This window comes from Amblyomma maculatum, chromosome 1 (genome assembly GCF_055883805.1).
Source record: "Amblyomma maculatum isolate TAMU_Amacu chromosome 1, ASM5588380v1, whole genome shotgun sequence".
Lineage (NCBI taxonomy): Eukaryota > Metazoa > Arthropoda > Arachnida > Ixodida > Ixodidae > Amblyomma > Amblyomma maculatum.
The window spans coordinates 6,420,958-6,440,690 of record NC_139344.1 but is presented as its reverse complement, the minus strand read 5'-3'; the positions used below and the strand labels follow the sequence as shown (position 1 = coordinate 6,440,690).

Genomic DNA, 19,733 nt, shown 5'->3' with positions numbered 1-19,733 from the left:
TGCTAATTACTAACTGATAAGTACTAAATGCTAATTGTTAATTACCAAAATATTTTTATTGACTAAATTGTCTACTAATTAGGGACCTCTGTGTGACCAAATATATAATTAATTAATTACTGCGTAATGTCGCGCACCCCGTAAAATCAACCACACAACAGTAAACGTAGAACAACTGCGAATATACAAAGAGCGCGATCTCGTCGCTGCCAAGCATAATTCACTGAATAAATGCACTCGCAGAATGTGAAAGAGTATTCGCTCGCTTCGTTGCAGCATTCATCGCTACATGCGCCACAGTCGCGTAGCAGAATGCAGCATTCAGGCTTTCGCCTTTCATCACTTTAGTCGCCAAAGTGTCCTCGAATTTTTTCTCTGGCCTGACAGGTGCAGGCAAAAATTCTTCTGGAGGCTCGACGAGACCTACATCTTACTGAGACACGAAAATGGCAGAATCAGCAGTGATGACCACAGTATTAGGCAATAATAAAAAAAACACTGCCAAAATTTGGGAGAAAAACACGAAAGAAGAGATACAACTTACACAATCTGTAATCACAATACGGAGCTACATTCCGAGCTAAGAGCGGCAGCTAAACAGCATTTACCATTTGTCATCTATAAATTGTTGAAGAGAGATAATACTCGGCAAACTTCGGTTCGTAACTCTAATCAGGCACAGTCTTTGATATATGCGTCACTTTTAGATATATCGCTGCGATAGCGCGAAATAAAAATGCAAGTGCGCAGATATTTTTTCATGGAAGGTTGTTTCTGTGTGACCGTCAAATTTAGCACAGGCGGCGATACGTATTACTTCTACTGCAACCCAAGACGAACGTTCATGCCAGTTTGCATGGTAGCACTCCAAATTAAAAAAGGAACATTAACTCAAGGTGAAAATGACTAACAAATTATAGTGTAGCATTTTAATGTTTTGAGACAAAAGAAGTCGTAGTCGAGACATCAAGACGATTGTGTATGCGAGTTCCTAACGAATGTTCCTGATTTCTGAGTTCCAGTGCGCATTTTCGTCGAAAATAGTACTCACGCGCCTTAGTTGTGATCTCTGTGGTAAAGGATCCAAAAAATAGATTGATATCGGTATATATGGTCTTGTTTTTAGGGCAAAATAATGCAACTTTTGTCTTAGACGTGTTCAAAATCAATAAATTTAAAATGCTCCAGTTATTTAACAAATCGAGTACCTATTTGTTTTCATATGCTATTCAGGTAAAGATGGGGCGATCTAGTCTCATCAGTGTAAATTATGATGTGGGTATGTGTGTGGATGTTATTTCTGCCATTAATGTATGTGTTAAATAATCAGCGTCCAAGAATTCTGCTTTTTGGAACACCGCACAGGACCATTTCCAGCTCAGATTTATTGTCATTAATTAGGACCATGCTGGCGGCGGGTGCGCACACAAGGAGCTCCATCAAATTACTAAGAAGCTATCGCGAAAATCATAATATTCTAGCTTTCCTGTAAGATGTATGTGGTTAATACGGTCAAATATCTTTGATAAGCCTATCAGTATGTAGGTAGACATGTGCCCTTCGCGCTCAAAAGCTTACGAAATTAATTCTTTCTGGAGGAGTATTGCACTTTCTATTAATAAACTTTTTTTATAAATTCGAATTTATAGGGTATGTCATTTCTGTTTCAAAAGATGCTCATCCTTTCATAAATTTGCTTTTCAATGCCCTTAGAGAAAGCACGAATAATCGATATTGGCCTTTAGTTGCACATGCAGCCTCCCTCTAAAAAAACAAAAAACAAACAAACAAACAAAACAAAACTTTAACGATCTTTAGTCTTTCGTGGAAATTACTTGTCAGGAATGCTAAATTGTTCAGATGTATTTAAATACTGCGTACATTATGAAGCACGTGATATATCGGAACTCTCAGCAATCTGTTGTTTGGTTAACGGTAGCAGCTTCTGTTGTTGTTTGGTTAACGGTGAGAAGAAAGCACTGCCGCATGTGCTGCATTTGATTAGGTTCATCGAATGCGGGTGTGGGGTGCTTGCGATAGAAATGGCCCTGATCGAATTGTACGTTTTGTTACGAGGACGCCGCGCAGTGTCAGCAGCGCGTTCGCGGAGCCGACAGATGCGCCGTAGGAGTGGCGTCCGCGCACTCATAAGCCCCCTCTACACCACCTGTAAGGATGTTTCGCTGCACACCTTCCCCGTCGGCGGAGAGGACGCGCACACGTGGATCGGCAGAATTCCACGACCACAAAGTTCGGAAACAACTGCATGTTTTTAAGCTTCTCAGAAGGTTGCGTGTTCTAATCGCGCTCTGGCCCCCACTGTCGGGAGTCGCAGGGGAGCGCGACATTAAAGGACCAGCGCAGCAGGTTTCTAGCACGGAATTGTTCATGCAATGCTTGCTTGTACAGCATGTGCTGTGTGATTTTATTCTCCTTCTTTGTCAGCCTAGACTCTATTTCAGCCGAATTTCAGCAAGCAGGAAGGCGCCGTATGTGAGCGCCGACCTTAACGATTCGTCGATGCGAAATATGTCGTCGCTGTGATAAGCTTGCTGGTTATTTTTAGCCAGAAACGCCATGAAGTCAAGCATTTAATCGGGCAGCAACGCGAAGATAACCGACAGCAACAGTTCAGTGGCTTCGTCTTATATAAAGGAAGCCTGGGTGAAACTGAGGCATACTAATAGCCCGCGGTACGATAGCACACGGGAACAGTGACTGCACACACCAGATAAACGATGCACAGTAACAAAGTGAGAATATACTTGATGAACGTTTCACCAAACAACAGTTATCACATCTAAATTGACTAAAAAATGACTTGTAAATGCACCAGATTTAAATGTAGTCAGGAAGCGAACCTAAAATTTTGGTCGCCAGGGAGAGTTGCAAAGTAGCCACCAACGGTAATCCTGGATTACGCGACAACGTTAATACCTCCCGTCTGCGGCGCTTCATGAAGATCCTCGTTCGCGAGCATGTACTTCGTTACTCGCTGCATCGCTAATCCCTTAATTGGCGCCCGCATTATACCTCATACATATTAACGCTAATCGTAAGCTACAATATCATCTGAAAGATCACCCGTCATAGGTAAAAACCCCCTTTAAGCAAGCCGTAGTTAAGTGCCTGCGTGGCTTAATAGTCGCGTGTCTTCTACGGGCGCCCAATGTTCTCGGTGGGTTCAATCACTATTCCACCCTGCATCTCAAAGGAGAAGCATCCCATGGAATCTCCTGTCACGTTGTGAGGTCTCGAGACGTCGTACAGTCCACCGACCAATCATTGTTCGGCCGTGTCACCTGCCAGCTATCACCTGCCGTAAGCATGCTGGTGACGTTTCTCTCACAACGCCAGGACGCCAAATTTTTCGTAGAAGAAGGCCTTTGACGCTATCGTACTTGAAGTCTCTCAGAAGCGGTGGAATCACTTCAACGTCTTAAGTCGTAAAAAAAAAAAAAGCACAGTTACAGACCTGTTTCACTGAATCGACTTCCGACTACCGCGGCCATTTAACGCGGAAAGCTGGGCGAGTTGGTGTTTAGATTCAACAAACATAGTTCTAGCGCATATCACAGTGAGGAAGGGAGAACACAGACACCACAAACACTAGACATCAACCGAGTTTATTGACAAGTAAGCACGTATTTATGTAAGCAAAATAAGCTCGTGTTTCAAAAGTCATCATCATCAGCCTGACTATACCCACTGCAGGGCGAAGGCCTCTCCCATATTTCTCCACTTAACCCGGTTCTGTGCTAGCTGCATGCACTTGACCCCTGCGAACTTCTTAACCTCATCCGCCCACCTAACTTTCTGCCACTCCCTGCTACGCTTTCCTTCCCTTGGAATCCAGTTTGTTGCCCTAAGCGACCATCGGTTATCCTCTCTTCGTCCTACACGTCCTGCTCATGCCCAGTTCTTCTTCTTAATTTCCACTAGAATGTCGGTAACTTGAGTTATTTCTCTGACCCACTCTGCACTCTTCCTATCCCTTAATGTTACCCTTACCATTTTTCGTTCCATAGCCCTCTGGGTTGTCCTCAACTTAACTAGAACTCTCTTGGTTAGCCTCCACGTTTCAGCCCCATAGGTGAGTACAGGTAAGATGCAACTGTTGAATACTTTCCTCTTGAGCGATACCAGTAAGCTGCTAGTCATAATCTGCGAGTGCTTGCCAAATGCGCTCCATCCCAATCTTATTCTTCTTGTTATTTCCTTTTCATGGTCCGGATCTGCGGTTACTACCTTTCCTAAGTAGACATATGCGCCAACTACTTCCAGTACTTCGCTGCCTAATGTAAACTGCTGTTCCTTCCCGAGGCTGTTGAACATTACCTTAGTCTTCTGCATATTGATTTTCAAGCCTACTTTTCTACTTTTCCTGTCTAGGTCATCAATCCTTATTTGCAGTTCATCCCCCGAGTTGCTTAGCAAGGCAATGTCATCAGCAAATCGCAGATTACTGACGTATTCTCCATCTACCCTTATCCCTAACTGCTCCCATTCTAAGTCTCTGAATACTTCCTCTAAGCAAGTTGTGGATAGTACTGGGGAGATTGTGTCTCCTTGCCTAACACCTTTCTTTATGGGAATTTTGTTACTTTCTTTATGCAGAACTATGGTTGCTGCGCAGCCACTATATATATCTTCCAGCACTTTCACACTTTCACGTACGGCTCGTCTACCCTCTGATTTTGCAATGCCTGCATCACCGCCGATGTTCCAACTGAGTCAAATACTTTTTCGCAATCAATGAATGCTATGTATAAGGGCTGGTTATATTCCGAGCATTTTTCTATCATCTGGTTGATGGTATGGATATGATCGATAGTAGAGTACCGTTTCCGAAAACCTGCTTGATCCTTTGCTTGATAGCAGTCTAAGGTTGTCCTGATTCTATTAGCGATTACCTTAGTAAATACCTTATACGTAACAGACAGTAAGCTGATTGGTCTGCAATTTTTAAAGTCCTTAGAGTCCCCTTTCTTATAAAGGAGGATAATGTTTTCATTCTTCCATGGTTCCGGTACCGTTGATGACACCAGGTACTGGGTATACAGGGTGGCCAGCTTTTCTAACACGATATTCCCCCGTCTTTCAGCAAATCTGTAGTTATCTGATCCTCTCCAGCTGATTTCCCCCTTTTTTTAGTTTCTAATGCTTTCTTGACCTTGTCCTTCGTCACTGGTGGAACGTCTGACTGTTTTTCCCTGCCGCTAATCTCGTTTAGGTTCTGACTACTTTGGCTACTGTAGAGATCTGTATAGAACTCCTCGGCTACTTTGACTATCTTGTCCATATTCGTGATGACGTTGCCCGCCTTGTCCCTTATCGCATACATCTGGTTTTTGCCTATGCCCAATTTCTTCTTTACCGCTTTTAGGCTTCCCTCGTTCTTTACAACATGCCTAATTTTCTCCATGTTATACTTTCTTATATCGGCCACCTTGCGCTTATTGATTAGCTTTGATATCTCGGCCAATTCAATCTGGTCTGTTGTATTGGAAGCTTTCATACTCTGGCGTTTCTTAATCAAATCTTTCATCTCCTTAGACAGCTTACCGGTATCCTCTCTAACTCTCGTACCGCCTACTTCTACCGCATATTCAGTAATGATATCTCTGAAATTATTATTCATTGCTTCTAGGGTAACGTCGCCATCCTCGATTAGAGCTGAATATCTATGCTGTAGCGAGATCCTGAATTCTTCTGCCCTCCCCTTCTAATCTGTTGCGTTCCGTCTTCAGATTTAGGCTAATTCGGGACCTCACCATCCTGTGGTCACTGCATCGCACTTTCCCGATTACCTCTACAACTTGCACAATGACGGGGGTTGAACACGTTTCAAAAGTGTCAAGGGTTAAACCGCATGAGCGACGGCCCCCACCCTCATCTCCAAACACTTCACTTCCTTATTCGTCAAAACAACGTTTGACTTGCTCTCGCACGACTGCCTCTCCACGTGCTGAAGGAATGCTTCAAGTATATCATGCTCTTTTTGATCCGTGTTTACAGATATAGCACGCGTCAGCATATGGGGGAGAACAATTGTTTTCCTTGTGTTTGCACCGTTTGAAATGCGCCGCCAAGGGTCCCAATCCTGATACTGCGTTTACAAACCCTTGTTAATGAACTGAGTTGATATCTAGCGTTTGTGATTTCTGTGTTCTCCCTTCGTCCCTGTGATATGAGCTAGAACTGTGTCTTTTGAATCCAAAGTACCATGGCCAATTCGCCGACCATGCTCATCCCCGTCAGCGCCACATTACAGGCATCGTACATCGCACAAGGAATATATGTGGTAAAGTATCCATTTGCTTCGTGTATTTCCCTAGCGGAACCCCTGAAGTTGAAATCAATGAACGTGGGAAGTCACACAAAAGATTTTTGCGTTGACTGCTATGAGAGCGCCGGCCCAAGGATCAAATTTAAGCAAGCTTCTGAAACCCATAGCTGGAAATATCGTTGCATGTGTACTAATGTCTGTTCTTTGAATGGCTGTGGCTAAGGTGGTTATTTTTATTTGCTGACATGCAGCAGCCCCGCAAACGGCGTGCCCTCGTCTGATCAGAAGGTTACATTTATACTAATTATTTTCAAACGTTTACCGCGCATTGTTCCTGTTCATTCTACTCGACTTCATTACGAACGCGATTCGGCAAGTGCGTTCGCATTACCGACCCGAAGTCACCCAGCGTAATACCTGGAGGGAAGCTGTCGCGGCGTGCGATATGCACCGGGAGACGGCAGGAAAGGGTGTGTCGCTCCGGTTATCGGGTCGATGCCGCATCCAGCGCCTTTCCTGCTTCTTTCCTGTGGCGACCTTGCGGTGATAAACGCTCACTTTTTCTTTTTTTTTTTTTTTGCGGCTGTGTATGTACGACTCCAATGCATAAGGTTTGTGAGCTACCAATGGAGTAAATGAGTGAATACGCGACATATGTCTGATTAGGTATTTAGAGCATGATAAGTGTAGCGTTTCATAGCGCATAATGTCCCTAGTCGCCAGTCGCGGTGTTCCTCATGCACTCGCTGAAACACTCTAATCATTGCTCGTAACAGTTTTCCTTTCCGCTACAAGACCACTGAATTTTGCAGCGAATGGTGCAAAAAGCAAGTGGTACCTGTGGGAAACAACCAGCACTCTGGCATGTTTGCTTGTATACGATCTCAAAAGACCAAGCATAGGTGCCATCGACGCGGAGCAAACCCTCGGAAGGTTTATAGACTTCTATGGACGTCTGTACAAAAAGGAACATTTAAAAAGTAAAACTTTCCCAGCACTGACAATCAGCAGCTGTCATCCTCGAAAACGCGTGTTCTTTCAGACGGAAATATGTTCGGCGCGTGCAGGAAAAAGGTGAAGCAGGCAAAGCGAAAACCAAAATTTTATTTAAGTAGTTTCATAGCTCATCATCAGTTTCCTGTGCTGTATGAAAGTGTAACTAGATAACCAGGACATTACAATAGTCGTAAGCGTGCAGTACTTACGACTATTGTTCCGAAATGCGAAACAATGCAGCTTCGACTGCGTGCGAAAAACTAATGTGCTCCAGTGCTTCTCACAACGCATCGCTTGTATGCAATCCAAAACAAAATTTTCTGGGTGTTTGCTATTTTTTTTTTTCATTTTCTCAATATTTTTAATGCGTTCTTGACGCAATTCATTAGCGGTTCATAAGATTTTCCGTTTCATACGCTCAAAATCCCGGGTAGTAAAACATCTCCTAAATAGTAATATTTTTGTCCTGGTTAATATACGTTCCTGGATAACCTGATTTCTAGATTACTACGTTCAAAATTTCGACAAATCGTGGTCGTATAATACGTTTTGCCATCTACCGGACAGGTGCCAACGAGCGCTCGCGACTTGAAAAACAATCAGCGGCGCCTGCCCACCACAGTTGCTTTTTTGCAGTGCCTGAATGCAAAGGGGCGAAGCATCAGAAAAAGTTGACGAGCCAACATACGAGGTGCCCTTTCCGAAGGAAATATGACTTGATGAGAAGAAACGCGGTGACTTTTTTGCGATGTTGTGGGGGAAAAGGCGCGAACCATTTGATGACTGCAACAATTTGGATGCATACGAGCGGGGCTGGGTTTGGGGGACGCAGCGTGAGAAAATAAACCGCAGAGACTGTAAGCCAGTGCAATGGCTTCGTCACATGTCCTTTGTGTGAAGGGGCGAAGCACTCGAAAGCACCCAAGGAAGTGATCTCAGCTTGTCACTGCCGTCTACGAACCGGATATGTTACTAAACTTCTTCCTCACTTAGGACAACTCAAATACAGACTGAATTTTGTGAGAGCTAAAGAAACGAGCTACTCATACTTGACATCACAAAATGCTAATCTGCAATTTTATGAAGTGAAAGTGCGAATTCGAAATGCCTTTGCACCTCATTTTGAAGTTAAAATTGTCAAAATCAGGTAGTTCTGATCACATGTTTTTCTGAATAACACGTTTTTACATGTTTTTTTTCTTCAAAAACGTATCAACGAGGATTTATACACGCTCACTAAGCAAACAAGCTTTATGTAATGGACTAGTACACCTTTTAAATGTTTCTTTTCTCAATGCATAGCTGACATGGACACTCTCCTGAGACAAGCGCTACAAGGTTTTTAAAGAGAAATTCTGGTGACCGTGCACTTAAGTCGAATAAAGTGTAATATATATGCACCGCATTCTTTGCCAGCACACGTCGATGTCTATTATAGCGCAATTTTTACATGGAAGCCTGCCTTCTAGTGTGGACTTTGAAGCAACGGCAGTACGAAGACCACTATGAAGCTGGTCGAAAAAGACTGATATCACGTACTGGATGGAGCAGGTGATTTTATGCAAATTGTAGCTGACAGGGCTTCTGCAAAAAGTTCGCTCGTGGGGCTATAGTGAGCTTATTACGCTTGATGACCTCATGACCTGAGTGAAATATCTGGGAAATGTGTTTCTAATTCATTTATATCACAGTTTTGGACGTCACAATAATGATTGTGGCTTAAAGTGCTGTTCGTTCATTAGACACTGCTGGCTGCTGAAAAAGAAGAAACGTCAAGTGCGTACTGCTTCCTGGTGTGAGTCATTTCATTTGACTGTCTGGTTTGCACAGTGATGGGTGAGGGCGTTGTAATAGATACGTACTGTACAGGAGCCTGGTGTATTATAGCGCGAAGAGTAGGAAAGGCGGCGAACTGTACGGAGGGCGAGATTTGCCTAAAGACTGCGCATTAATTATAGAAGCGCAGGAACATATGCCGGTCGAAACAAAGCTTAGAAAGATTAATAATGCCTAAACGGTCTATAACGACAAATGCGAGAGCTTCTTGGTTTTTAAAAACACGCCACAGGATTTAAGCCGGCATCCCAGATTTGAGCTATGTAATGACAACTGGTAAAATCTCGGTAGCATACACCCCTTTATACACGCGAGACTTCGTTACGCGCGTTATTTTTCGGCATGGCGTAGACGCCTACAGTACGTAAACACGTATAGGTGGCATCTGTCAATGTAACGCCTCTCAGAAGGCATATAAGAGAATGCATATGCAAAGCCTAACAGTCTTTCAGACTGCACACGTCATTCGGTTCTTTTTCGCAACTCGTAGACGAGAGCGCTAGACGCGCAGAGACTCGTGAATCGTGAAATCAGAGGATGAGAGTCGTGAAATCAGAGACCCTTCAAACCAAGGCGTCTACCAACTTGCATGGCGCCGCGGGTAATTCGAATAAGATCTTTTGAGCACTTTTTCGTCTTCTACACCTGTTCATTGTTAGGCTAGCAGGCCTAACGTAATTATGCATGACTTAAGGATAATCGATTGACCCCTGTGTAAAGTGCATACGATGAAATTCTGGACAGACGCACCTTCGAAGCCTGAAATAGTTTATGTGAACGCAGTTCTTTCGCATATCAAAAGGTTATACCATTACAATCAAACGCTGAAGATTCCCCCCCCTCCCCCCCCCCTCTCCCCCCAGGACCTTACTCCAGTGCGCTTTAGGGTTCTGCTACGAATTCTCAAAAACGTGCCTAATTTGTTTTATATGGCAGTTTTAACTACTCTGTGCGAACGTATAGCACGAGCTTTAAAAGCTATGCATTTGAAGATTACGTAGCCATCCGCATCAATACTTTCCTTATAAAGTTATAACCACGCTGCAGTGGTGCAGTAGTTGGGGCGCTTCACTGCTGTGCCCAAGGATGCGGGATCGAATCCCTGCCGCGGCGGCAGCTTTTCGATAGAGGCGGAAAGCAAGGCGCATGTGTGCGGTGCGATGTCAGTGCACGTGAAACAACCCAAGGTGGTCGAAATTTCCGGGGCCCTCCTCTACGGCGTCTCTCAAAACCTGAGTCGCTTTGGGACGTTGACCCCATAAGCCAAACCAAATCAAACCTTGCAATGTTTTACAACATTCTGCAGCTGCCTCACAATTATTATCAAAAACGCGCGCCATTGGTTTTTGTGTCATTCTTAAGTAATCATGGCAAGCGCGACACAAACTTTAAAAGCAGTATTTTGCTATGCACCAGACAGTCGGGTCATTCCTATCGATCTATTAAAAGCAGTACTTTAGAATATCCCAGAGCTGGCTCAAGGTAAAAGGGATGTCTAGAAAAGCTGGACATGCATAGAGCCCGCCAAGGCACAGATAGGCAACGTCGCACAGAATATTATAGCTAATGGTTGGTTGGTTTGTGGGGTTTAACGTCCCAAAGCAACTCAGGCTATGAGAGACACCGTAGTGGAGGACTTCGGAAATTTCGACCGCCTGGGGTTCTTTACCGTGCACTGACAGCGCACAGCACACGGGCACCTTACTTTTCGCCTCCATCGAAAAGCTGCCGCCGAGGCCGGGATTCGATCCCGCGTCCTTGGGAACAGTGGTCGATCGCCGTAACCACTGCGCCACCCCGGCAGGGTAATATTATAGCTGGGGAAGAGAATACGTTGCTGCTAGAACACCAAAAATTCGTGTCCATAAGGGTACAGCTGGGCGTCATTTATTTTACGGTACGGGGGTAAACCTTGTTTTTCGCACTGAGTCAGACATGAGTACTTTTCCTTTCTCCTTGATAATTTTATGTTTATATAGATGGTCCGAACTAGGCAGCGCACGGCTCTGGTTGTATACGAAGAGCCATAAACAACAGCTCTGTTTTCTTATGTGCAGAACATAAACTTAAAAAAGAAAAAGGCCTTTATGGCCGCAAGATATGCAGTAAGCGCGTTGGATATGCCTCCAAGAAGCCCAGAGTAAGGTGGCAGTGCTGCCAGGAGCCAGAGAATAAATTTTTATTTGAGCACCAAATCATGAACCTGTGTTGCTTCCTTCCTCTCTTATGACTGACCACGACAGTGGTTGTTATATAGGCGTAAAGCGGGAGGGGGAAGTTGGATATAAGCTTTAGGTGCGGAGTCTGAAGGAGATACTTATGGCAGGAGCTGGATTACATTGTGTTAGAGTTTGCTGCAAAACCTAAAAAGGCAAAAAAAAAAAAGAGACGTCAATTTAACATATTTCGCCCTACTTGGACATCAAATAAACCTATGAAGTAGCCGCCGACTATTTTAAATTCTACTATGTAAATATTAAAGGTCCAATCATCCACTGTTCATCAAAATATTTTCATGAAAGGTTGTTCTTCGCTCTGATCGAGTGACAAAAAAAGCAATGGGGAACGGTTTTGACAATAGCGAAAATGCTAAGAGCAAAAACTTACAAGCCGCTCCAGGAGATACCCGAGAGTATACTGATTATTGCAATAGAATTTTACAACATCTGAATAGAATTCCATTCATAAACAACTCCCATTGAAAAATGCTCTTATTGAGAATTTGTGGGCTTGCTTTTGGTTTGGTTCGGTTTACGAAGTGACTCAAGCTACGAGATGCAGCTCAATGGATGACCCCAGATATTTCGGCCAGATGGGCTTCTTTCACGGGCGCCTTGCTTTCCGCCTCCACCAAATTGTTACCACCACTATGGGATCGAACCCGCGCATTTGGGATCAGGAGTCGATCGCAGCAACCCCTGAACTACCTTGGTGTGGTATACTATTTTATAGTGAACTAGAAACGGGTTTAAGGCTTTGAACCGGTGTAATTTTTCTGATTAGGTTATCAGACCTCAGAATAAAATTTTAAAGCCGAATCTCGAAGACATTCCGCAGCCTTGCTACTAACAATGATCCTCATTCTGGCGTGGCTGACACAAGCTTTGTTTTCGTAAACTGAACCTTGGAATGTCAATAGTGCTCTTCGTGCACTTATGATGCCGCTTCTCATTTTCGACGGTGAACGATTTGGATTCTGCGTTTGGATAATAAGGGGTAGCGACTGCTGTACAGACAACTGTATTCTGCAGTGCGGAGTTACTAAGTGCTAAGTCACATACACACAACATAACTCACACACACACACACACACACACACACACACACACACACACACACACACACACACACACACACACACACACACACACACACACACACACACACACACACACACACACACACACACACACACACACACACACACACACACACACACACACACACACACACACACACACACACACACACACACACACACACACACACACACACACACACACACACGCGCGCGCGCACATACATACATACATACATACATACATACATACATACATACATACATACATACATACATACATACATACATACATACATACATACATACATACATACATACATACATACATACATACATACATACATACATACATACATACTACATACATACATACATACATACATACATACATACATACATACATACATACATACATACATACATACATACATACATACATACATACATACATACATACATACATACATACATACATACATACATACACATCCGTATTTTTATATAAAGGCTTAATAAAAGTTCCGTGGGTCCTCTTTCTTTCGGGAAAGCATCTTTTGTCTGGATACCCTTATAATAATTTTCCATGCAATCAATAGACATCAAAATTCCTATTTTGGGCCATTTTGCCTGAAGGGGCTTGAAGCTCCGGCAACTTGAAAAAAGCGAAACAGTTTCGGCTCGCAAAATTTCCTAAACTTGTGTAAAAATTAAACATTCTTCAAATTTGACTCTTCAAACTCGCTCAGGAGGGATAAATTCCGCGCATTATACAGCACTGCTTTAGTATTAACGTTGTAGGTGACACGGGGCGTGACACATTATTACTAGTAATGTGGCAAGTGGAAAATCTGACGGAATATGTTGTACTGGTGTGCTTTCGAACGCGTGACAGGCAATGAAGGCGTTGCACTAATTTCTGCTGAAGCCCCGGAGGAAGGCAGAATGCAAGGCATTGAAATTCTGTTGCCTTCTCAGAATTTCGTACCTGCTCTGAAGCTTGTCATTATGGACGAAGTCTGCACTCATGTTATTATAACTTGTGAGCCAACTTTCAGGCAGGCTAATCGTAGAAAGTGCTTTACTAGTGTTTTTCCACGATTACAGCGGGCGCCCCGCTTGCATGTTGAAAGTCGTTCACACAATTAATGACGCTTTTTTGCTGTTAGAGCGTACTAAAAAAGTGAATCTAAATTTTGGTCAAAGGCTGTTTCACCCTCATGCCTAGTGCTCGAACGTCTGTGTTTTCCAGGAACAAACGACGGCCAAAACCTAAACGCGTGCTGATCATAGCGAGTTTTTAGCGCAGAGTAGGAAAGGACACATGAAACGAACAGCAGGAGCGCTTGTGCTGTTCGTTTTTTCCTGTGTCCTGTCCTATACTCTGCGCTACGATCTCGCTATAATCATGCACCAACAAGCTTAAAAAGTCGCGATTTTGAGCTATATGTTGATGCCTTTCTCGTACTTAAACCACGCAACAGTTACCCTGATTTTGCTGTCCCACCAGAACATGCGTGATACCTTGCCCACTGTGCCAGCGGAGTGGTGGAGAAAGCCAAATAAGGAGGCTCTTGGTGGTATAAATGGATGACGAGAATTATCTTCGGCCGATATAGCACTGTACCCTTTTATGGTCTCAATAAATATGGTATATTTTCTTGGGTCGAATGTTTTTTTTTCTTTTTTTTTTTTTTCGCAAATGTGTTAGTGGTCTCGTAGGACGTATTTGGCTGGTAAAACCTCTGCCGATAGGTTGACAACTCGGGCTTTGCCATTGACATGGGAGGGTGAGATCGAAATCCGGCTGTCGAGAACCTTTGGACCCCTAGTTAGACACGCTGCCCCTAGGTCACGCGGGTACGTTTGTAAGGCTCGGATAAAATAAATATATAGCCTTTACATCTTTGTCGCTCCTGGCAACTTCGGCAGCATACATCACGCTCCTCATCCCAAGCGTGCCTCTGGCAGGAGGTTGCTGACAGATGACATGGCCCTGCCATCACCTGTTTTAAATTTTCTTGTTCATAAGCTTTTGTAGATTAAACGAATTTGTGACGTCAGCAGTGACGTATGCGACACATAGGTTAAACGTGTAACCCGTGTGATTACCAGGGGAATTCAGTCTGCTGGAAATGGATAGCGAGCCTGGCCCTTCGCGACAGTTGTCAGAAGATGAAATACGCTGCTTGGAGCCGCGTGAAAAACAGGGGGCAAGAAAACAGCGCCAATGTCATATACACACGCAAACTACAACTACTGTTTCGCACATATGCTAAGTTTAGCCGCGTTATACTCCCAAAGTTATTTCTGAAGCAGTGAATACTGCGATCAACAATCAGTCATTAATAGCCAAACAAAACGGAAAGCTGCTTTTTTTTTTTTTTTTTTTTTTGTATTGCAGTCATAATCTACTGGCAGGGACTTTTCAGTAAACACTAGAGGCCACCTTCGGCTTGAAGCTTTTTCTTTCCGTTTTCATGCAAAGTATGTATCAGTTTTCACTATATGCGAGGGTGTTTTTCCCAAATCAATGAAGGTAAATCGAAATTCTTTACCACGTGTCTGAGTTTTCTCAGTGGTAATGCAAGTGTCCGTAATAAATAAAAAAAGTAGTGAGGCCCTTTCAAGACGGCTCCCATCATTTAATCGTAAATCTTCATTTACAAGGTTCACTTGAAGTCGAAAGGGGGGAATTGGCAGGTTACTTCATGTTAGGGTGAGGACGGCGGACTCCGAAATGAAATTTAGCAGATCCACGGCCGTTCTCGAGGGAGAGCGCGCGCCCTTTAGAAGCGTGCTTCCCCTCGAGAGCGGCCGTGGCAGATCCTAGTAGATTGAGCTTGTAATAGTCAAACATAGATGGCAGCACCATTCCGTTGTGCACGTTTTGTAGGTCGGTAGAATCGTGGAGAGAATGACAGGAGGAGGAGAAGCGAAAGAAAATCTGAGGCCTGTTTTTTCGATCTGTTTCTAGATGGCGGGAGTGAAGGTGTTTCGCTAGGATGCCTCGATGCCTTTCGCCTTGTTTTGCAAGTTCACTAGGGTACATCGGTGCGCGGATAGGAATGGGAGCGTGCACATGGCGTGCACACCGAGGGACCTTTACGTTTCACTCAGGAAAGAAGTATGTTGCAAGATGCTGAGATGAATTTATTCATTGGCTTGATGTGAATCTCGAGGAAAAGGAATTATTGCCCCACAGAAAAAAACTTCGAAAGGAGCGACTCACAAATAATACTATATTTATGTGTTACACCAGCGGAAATTGTCGGTTCACATCTAAAGCTTTTTCACTGTGTGGCTCATTATGAACGCCTCAGCTATTTCGCTTTTTCATCTGCTACAGTTAAGGAGTGCAAATTTTAGGATCCGTATCATATCCCGAGCACAAATTAGAGCCGTTAAGTAACAAACGCTTTGCATGACATATGTTGCCTCTTAGACGGCAAAACTTTGTTTCGCTCAAATACAGTGAATTCTAATTAAGATGAATACACTAGACTTACCTGTGTACTGTGCCGCGTAAAACTTCAATAGCTATTGCATTGTGTGATTCACTGAGAAGCTCACAACTCTTGAATGTTTTCAAAAATATCAAATAAACTTATAGAAGGCGAATCACTGCAAACTGCATTTAGCGACCAGCATCTGTGCGCTAAAGAAAAGATTTACAATCAATTTACTGCGCTACGTTCTCAGCATGGAGAATTTTCCTTCAGCATACACCATTGCTAAATGAGTGTTTTCCGGCCTTCATTGTTTTCAAAAATTAGGTCACTTTCCAGCTTGATATCTTTTTTATCGTGTGCACTACCGATGCATATTTCACCTCAGAACAGCTGAAATGATTGCCAACGGCTGGAAGAGATCTTTAAAAGCCCTTGACACGAGCTCAATTCTTAATACATGCATCTATCCTGTATTACGACAGACTACTTTTCAGAGCTTTTAATTGGTGTTCTTTAGCCAACATTTTCCTCTTATGACAACGTTAGCGGACCCGCGGTAACTGCTAGAACGTCTTCCTGTTTTCTTTGCAGAGTTACATCGAGGGTTTGTCCATGTTCGATGGGAAGAAAAAAAAATAAACCTTATTATTACTTTATCTAAAAAGGATGTGGCTTTTAGTTCCCAAGCGAGAGTCAGTGCGCTTAACTTTATTTAGAGGCTTCGCGGGCGTTCCTCTGGGGGTTTCCTTTTCATATCTTGAGGTCGAAGCATTACGGTTGTTATGAATGAAGCCCACGGATTTTCTATGCGGGCCGTGCCCTTGAGTCTTGCGTTCTCCGTCCATGTCAATAAAGTGATTTCAATAATTACACGGATTTCCTCTGAGCACGTCATCCGCTGTTCGAGCAGCCATCGTAACCCTCAGCGGCATGCGAACGGATATTTCGGTCTGCCTGCATATTAATTAGGTAACAGTAATATCCGTGTCGGTATGATCGAATTTCGTCGAAGAATGCGAAATACAAAAAAAAAAAAATCTTTATTAAAAATTTGATGCACGGTAAGCCGCCTCAAAACTGGCCGGAATAATTGGAAGGCGCCTTCCGCCACGTTACAGCTCCCTTGAGTGAAGCGCCAGAATATCCACTTTTATAGGAACAGCCATAATAAACCTCGCATTCAGAGCGCTCATAATGTTGTCAGATCTTTGCCAAACCTTTTTACTATCACAGGAAAGTCATCATCTTCACCGCCTGTGGAACGTTGATCTAATAGTTTTGAATCAACAGCTGTACCAGGATCGTCAGTTATGAGCGTTCATAGATATATGATAATCATTATCATAAGCAGCCGCAACTTCACTACTTATACTGTAGGTCAAAGGCCTCCGACGTACCCCTTCAGTCAACCCTATCTTGAGCCAACTGCGCATGCGTTATCCACGCAAACTGCCTAATCTCACCTGTCCATCTATTTCTAAGACGCCCCTGCGGCGCTTGCTTTGTTTTCGAGGACACACCGTTTCGTTAAATTACCATCTTAAGTTGGTATCATATACCTTGCCAACTCTCATTTCCTGTTCTTGACTTATTTATATGATATCAGTCACTCGCGTTTGTTTCCTAGATCTTTTTAATAACTTCGTGTCTCATAACGTCAAATCTCTTCTTTTTCCCCTCCATAACCCGCTGCGTTTTTTTTTTGTTTTGTTTTTGTTTTGTTTTTCATTTTAAGTTCACCTCTTTTCATTGAGCTCCACATTTGTGCTCCCTGGATTCGACTAGTAAGATTAAGCATTTAAATAATTCCTGCTTGAGGGGCACTGGTAAGCCTCTATTTGTGCCTGCCAAATGCGCTTGGACTCATTATTATTCTGCTACCGATTTCATTCTCTTGATATGGACCAGCGGTTACTACCCTCCCTCGTAACGCTTCGTTGCCTATCGTAAACTGTTCTTCCCTTCGGAGACTAACATTCGTTTAGAAATATATTCATACTGAATTTCTGAACCATTGTTCTGGTTGCATCTGTTGGCCCTGGGTCATGCTTTGCACTCCAATTCGACCCCTGATCAAGGCAGTGTCAATAACAAAACGGAGATCGCTCAGGTACCCCGCATGAACGTTGAAACTCTATTCCTCACAGCAAATTTTTTTATCGGCCGAGAACACAAGGCCCTAGTATTGGAGCGGTTGTTTCTCTCTGCCTAACACCATTCCTGATTCGAAAATTACCCTTCTCCCTTCGGAGGAGAATAGCCGCTGTGCAGCCGTTATACATATTTCTCACTATTTTCCAAACGCTACGACCATGCTCGAAAAGGCGGAGCACTCATACTCTTATATTCTTTGAGCTGGTTTCCTTAACTCATGTTTAGGATCATTGCACCCGTGAAGGCAAGTGTAAGATAATTTGGCTAGTAATTATATATCGAAAATATTGAAGGCGTCTCATACAGCTAGTGTCGGTTTAGGACGTTACACCCCACAAACCAAACCGAAAATATTGAACTATAGTATAATTTTTTCAGAGAAATAATTTTCTTTTGCATAACTACGCAATTGCCCAACATGGGGTCATTCCACGCGAAACATCGCAAGCCCCAAAAGCGACCACTGTTGATTCTTTTGCAAAACAAAACTGAGTTTGTTGATATTTCGAATGGAGTTTCAGAAAGCGCTTTCTTCAGAAATAAAGTGGTCACGTAGGTGACCTTTGACATTTAAGCGAAGGCCCAGAATGTGGCTGCAATTATTTTTAAGGCAAGAGTAAAACAGGGTAGGAGGAAAAATGTTATTTTAGAATGTTTCACTTGCGTTGATATCTCATGTGACTGCATTATTGACACAATCTAAGATTTACGTGTTTTCTTAACGCAGCAAAAAAACAAAACAAAAAAAAAAGCGATGTATGGAAAAGTTTTTTCTTCGTTTTTACGTGAACTTCACGATTATTTAAGTCATGGCTTCTCCTAGCTCTTTTATTTGTTGGTGTATTTTTACTTGAAAATAATGTAAACCTGCGAAATTAGGGATGTTCTTCAAAATTTCTTCAAATTTTACCAAGAGTGACTTTTTCCTGGGTATCTAACTTAATATAAGAGTCAAGGTCCTCCAGTTAAAAATAAGAAAGATGTATAATTTTACACATACATTCAATAGCTTGTACTGGAGACGTTTTTATTGGAGGAAATATTTTGTCTTAGGGGAGAAATATTTTTAAAGTCCATGACCAGCCACATTGCCGAACTGTGCCTTCATTGCTGAACACGTACAGGGGCGCTCAGTTAAACAACAACAACAACAAACAACAATCAGTTTGCAGGAAAATACGAATTTATCCCCTAATTATTTAATATGGATGAAAACCTTTTTGACATAGTCAATACTACATTTTCTTAGGAGACAAAACGGAGCGTGCTTGTTGCACATTACAATGGAGTAATAATTTTTTTCGATTGCCGAACAGTGCCATCATTGGCTAACACGTACAGAGGTGCTCAGTTTTACAAAGAAACAATCAGTTTAGACTTTCTACCCTTTGACACTCAGCGACCGTGCACACGCCGCCGCCCATTTTTCTATTTCCAATGCGCACTTTGATGATATGTAAGCCAATGTTTTCTGCGGTTACTACATGTCCTAAGTAGACATATTCGCCTACTACTTCCAGTATTTCGCTGCCTAATGTAAACTGCTGTTCCTTCCCGAGGCTGTTGAACATTACTTTAGTCTTCTGCATATTGATTTTCAAGCCTACCTTTCTACTTTTCCTGTCTAGGTCATCAATCATTATTTGCAGTTCATCCCCTGAGTTGCTTAGCAAGGCAATGTCATCAGCAAATCGCAGATTACTGAGGT

General features: G+C 43.0%; 1 protein-coding gene across 1 annotated transcript in view; it reads left to right on the top strand.

Annotated features, from left to right (window-relative positions):
* Nucleotides 1-14,554: 14,554 nt before the first annotated feature.
* LOC146201562 (uncharacterized) overlaps nt 14,555-19,733 on the top strand; it is a 39,657-nt gene continuing 34,478 nt past the window's right edge. The window contains exons 1-2 of the mRNA XM_084598505.1: nt 14,555-14,632; nt 15,486-15,546. Of these exons, the coding sequence (XP_084454631.1) occupies nt 14,555-14,632; nt 15,486-15,546 (139 nt within the window). The remainder of the gene's footprint in view (nt 14,633-15,485; nt 15,547-19,733) is intronic.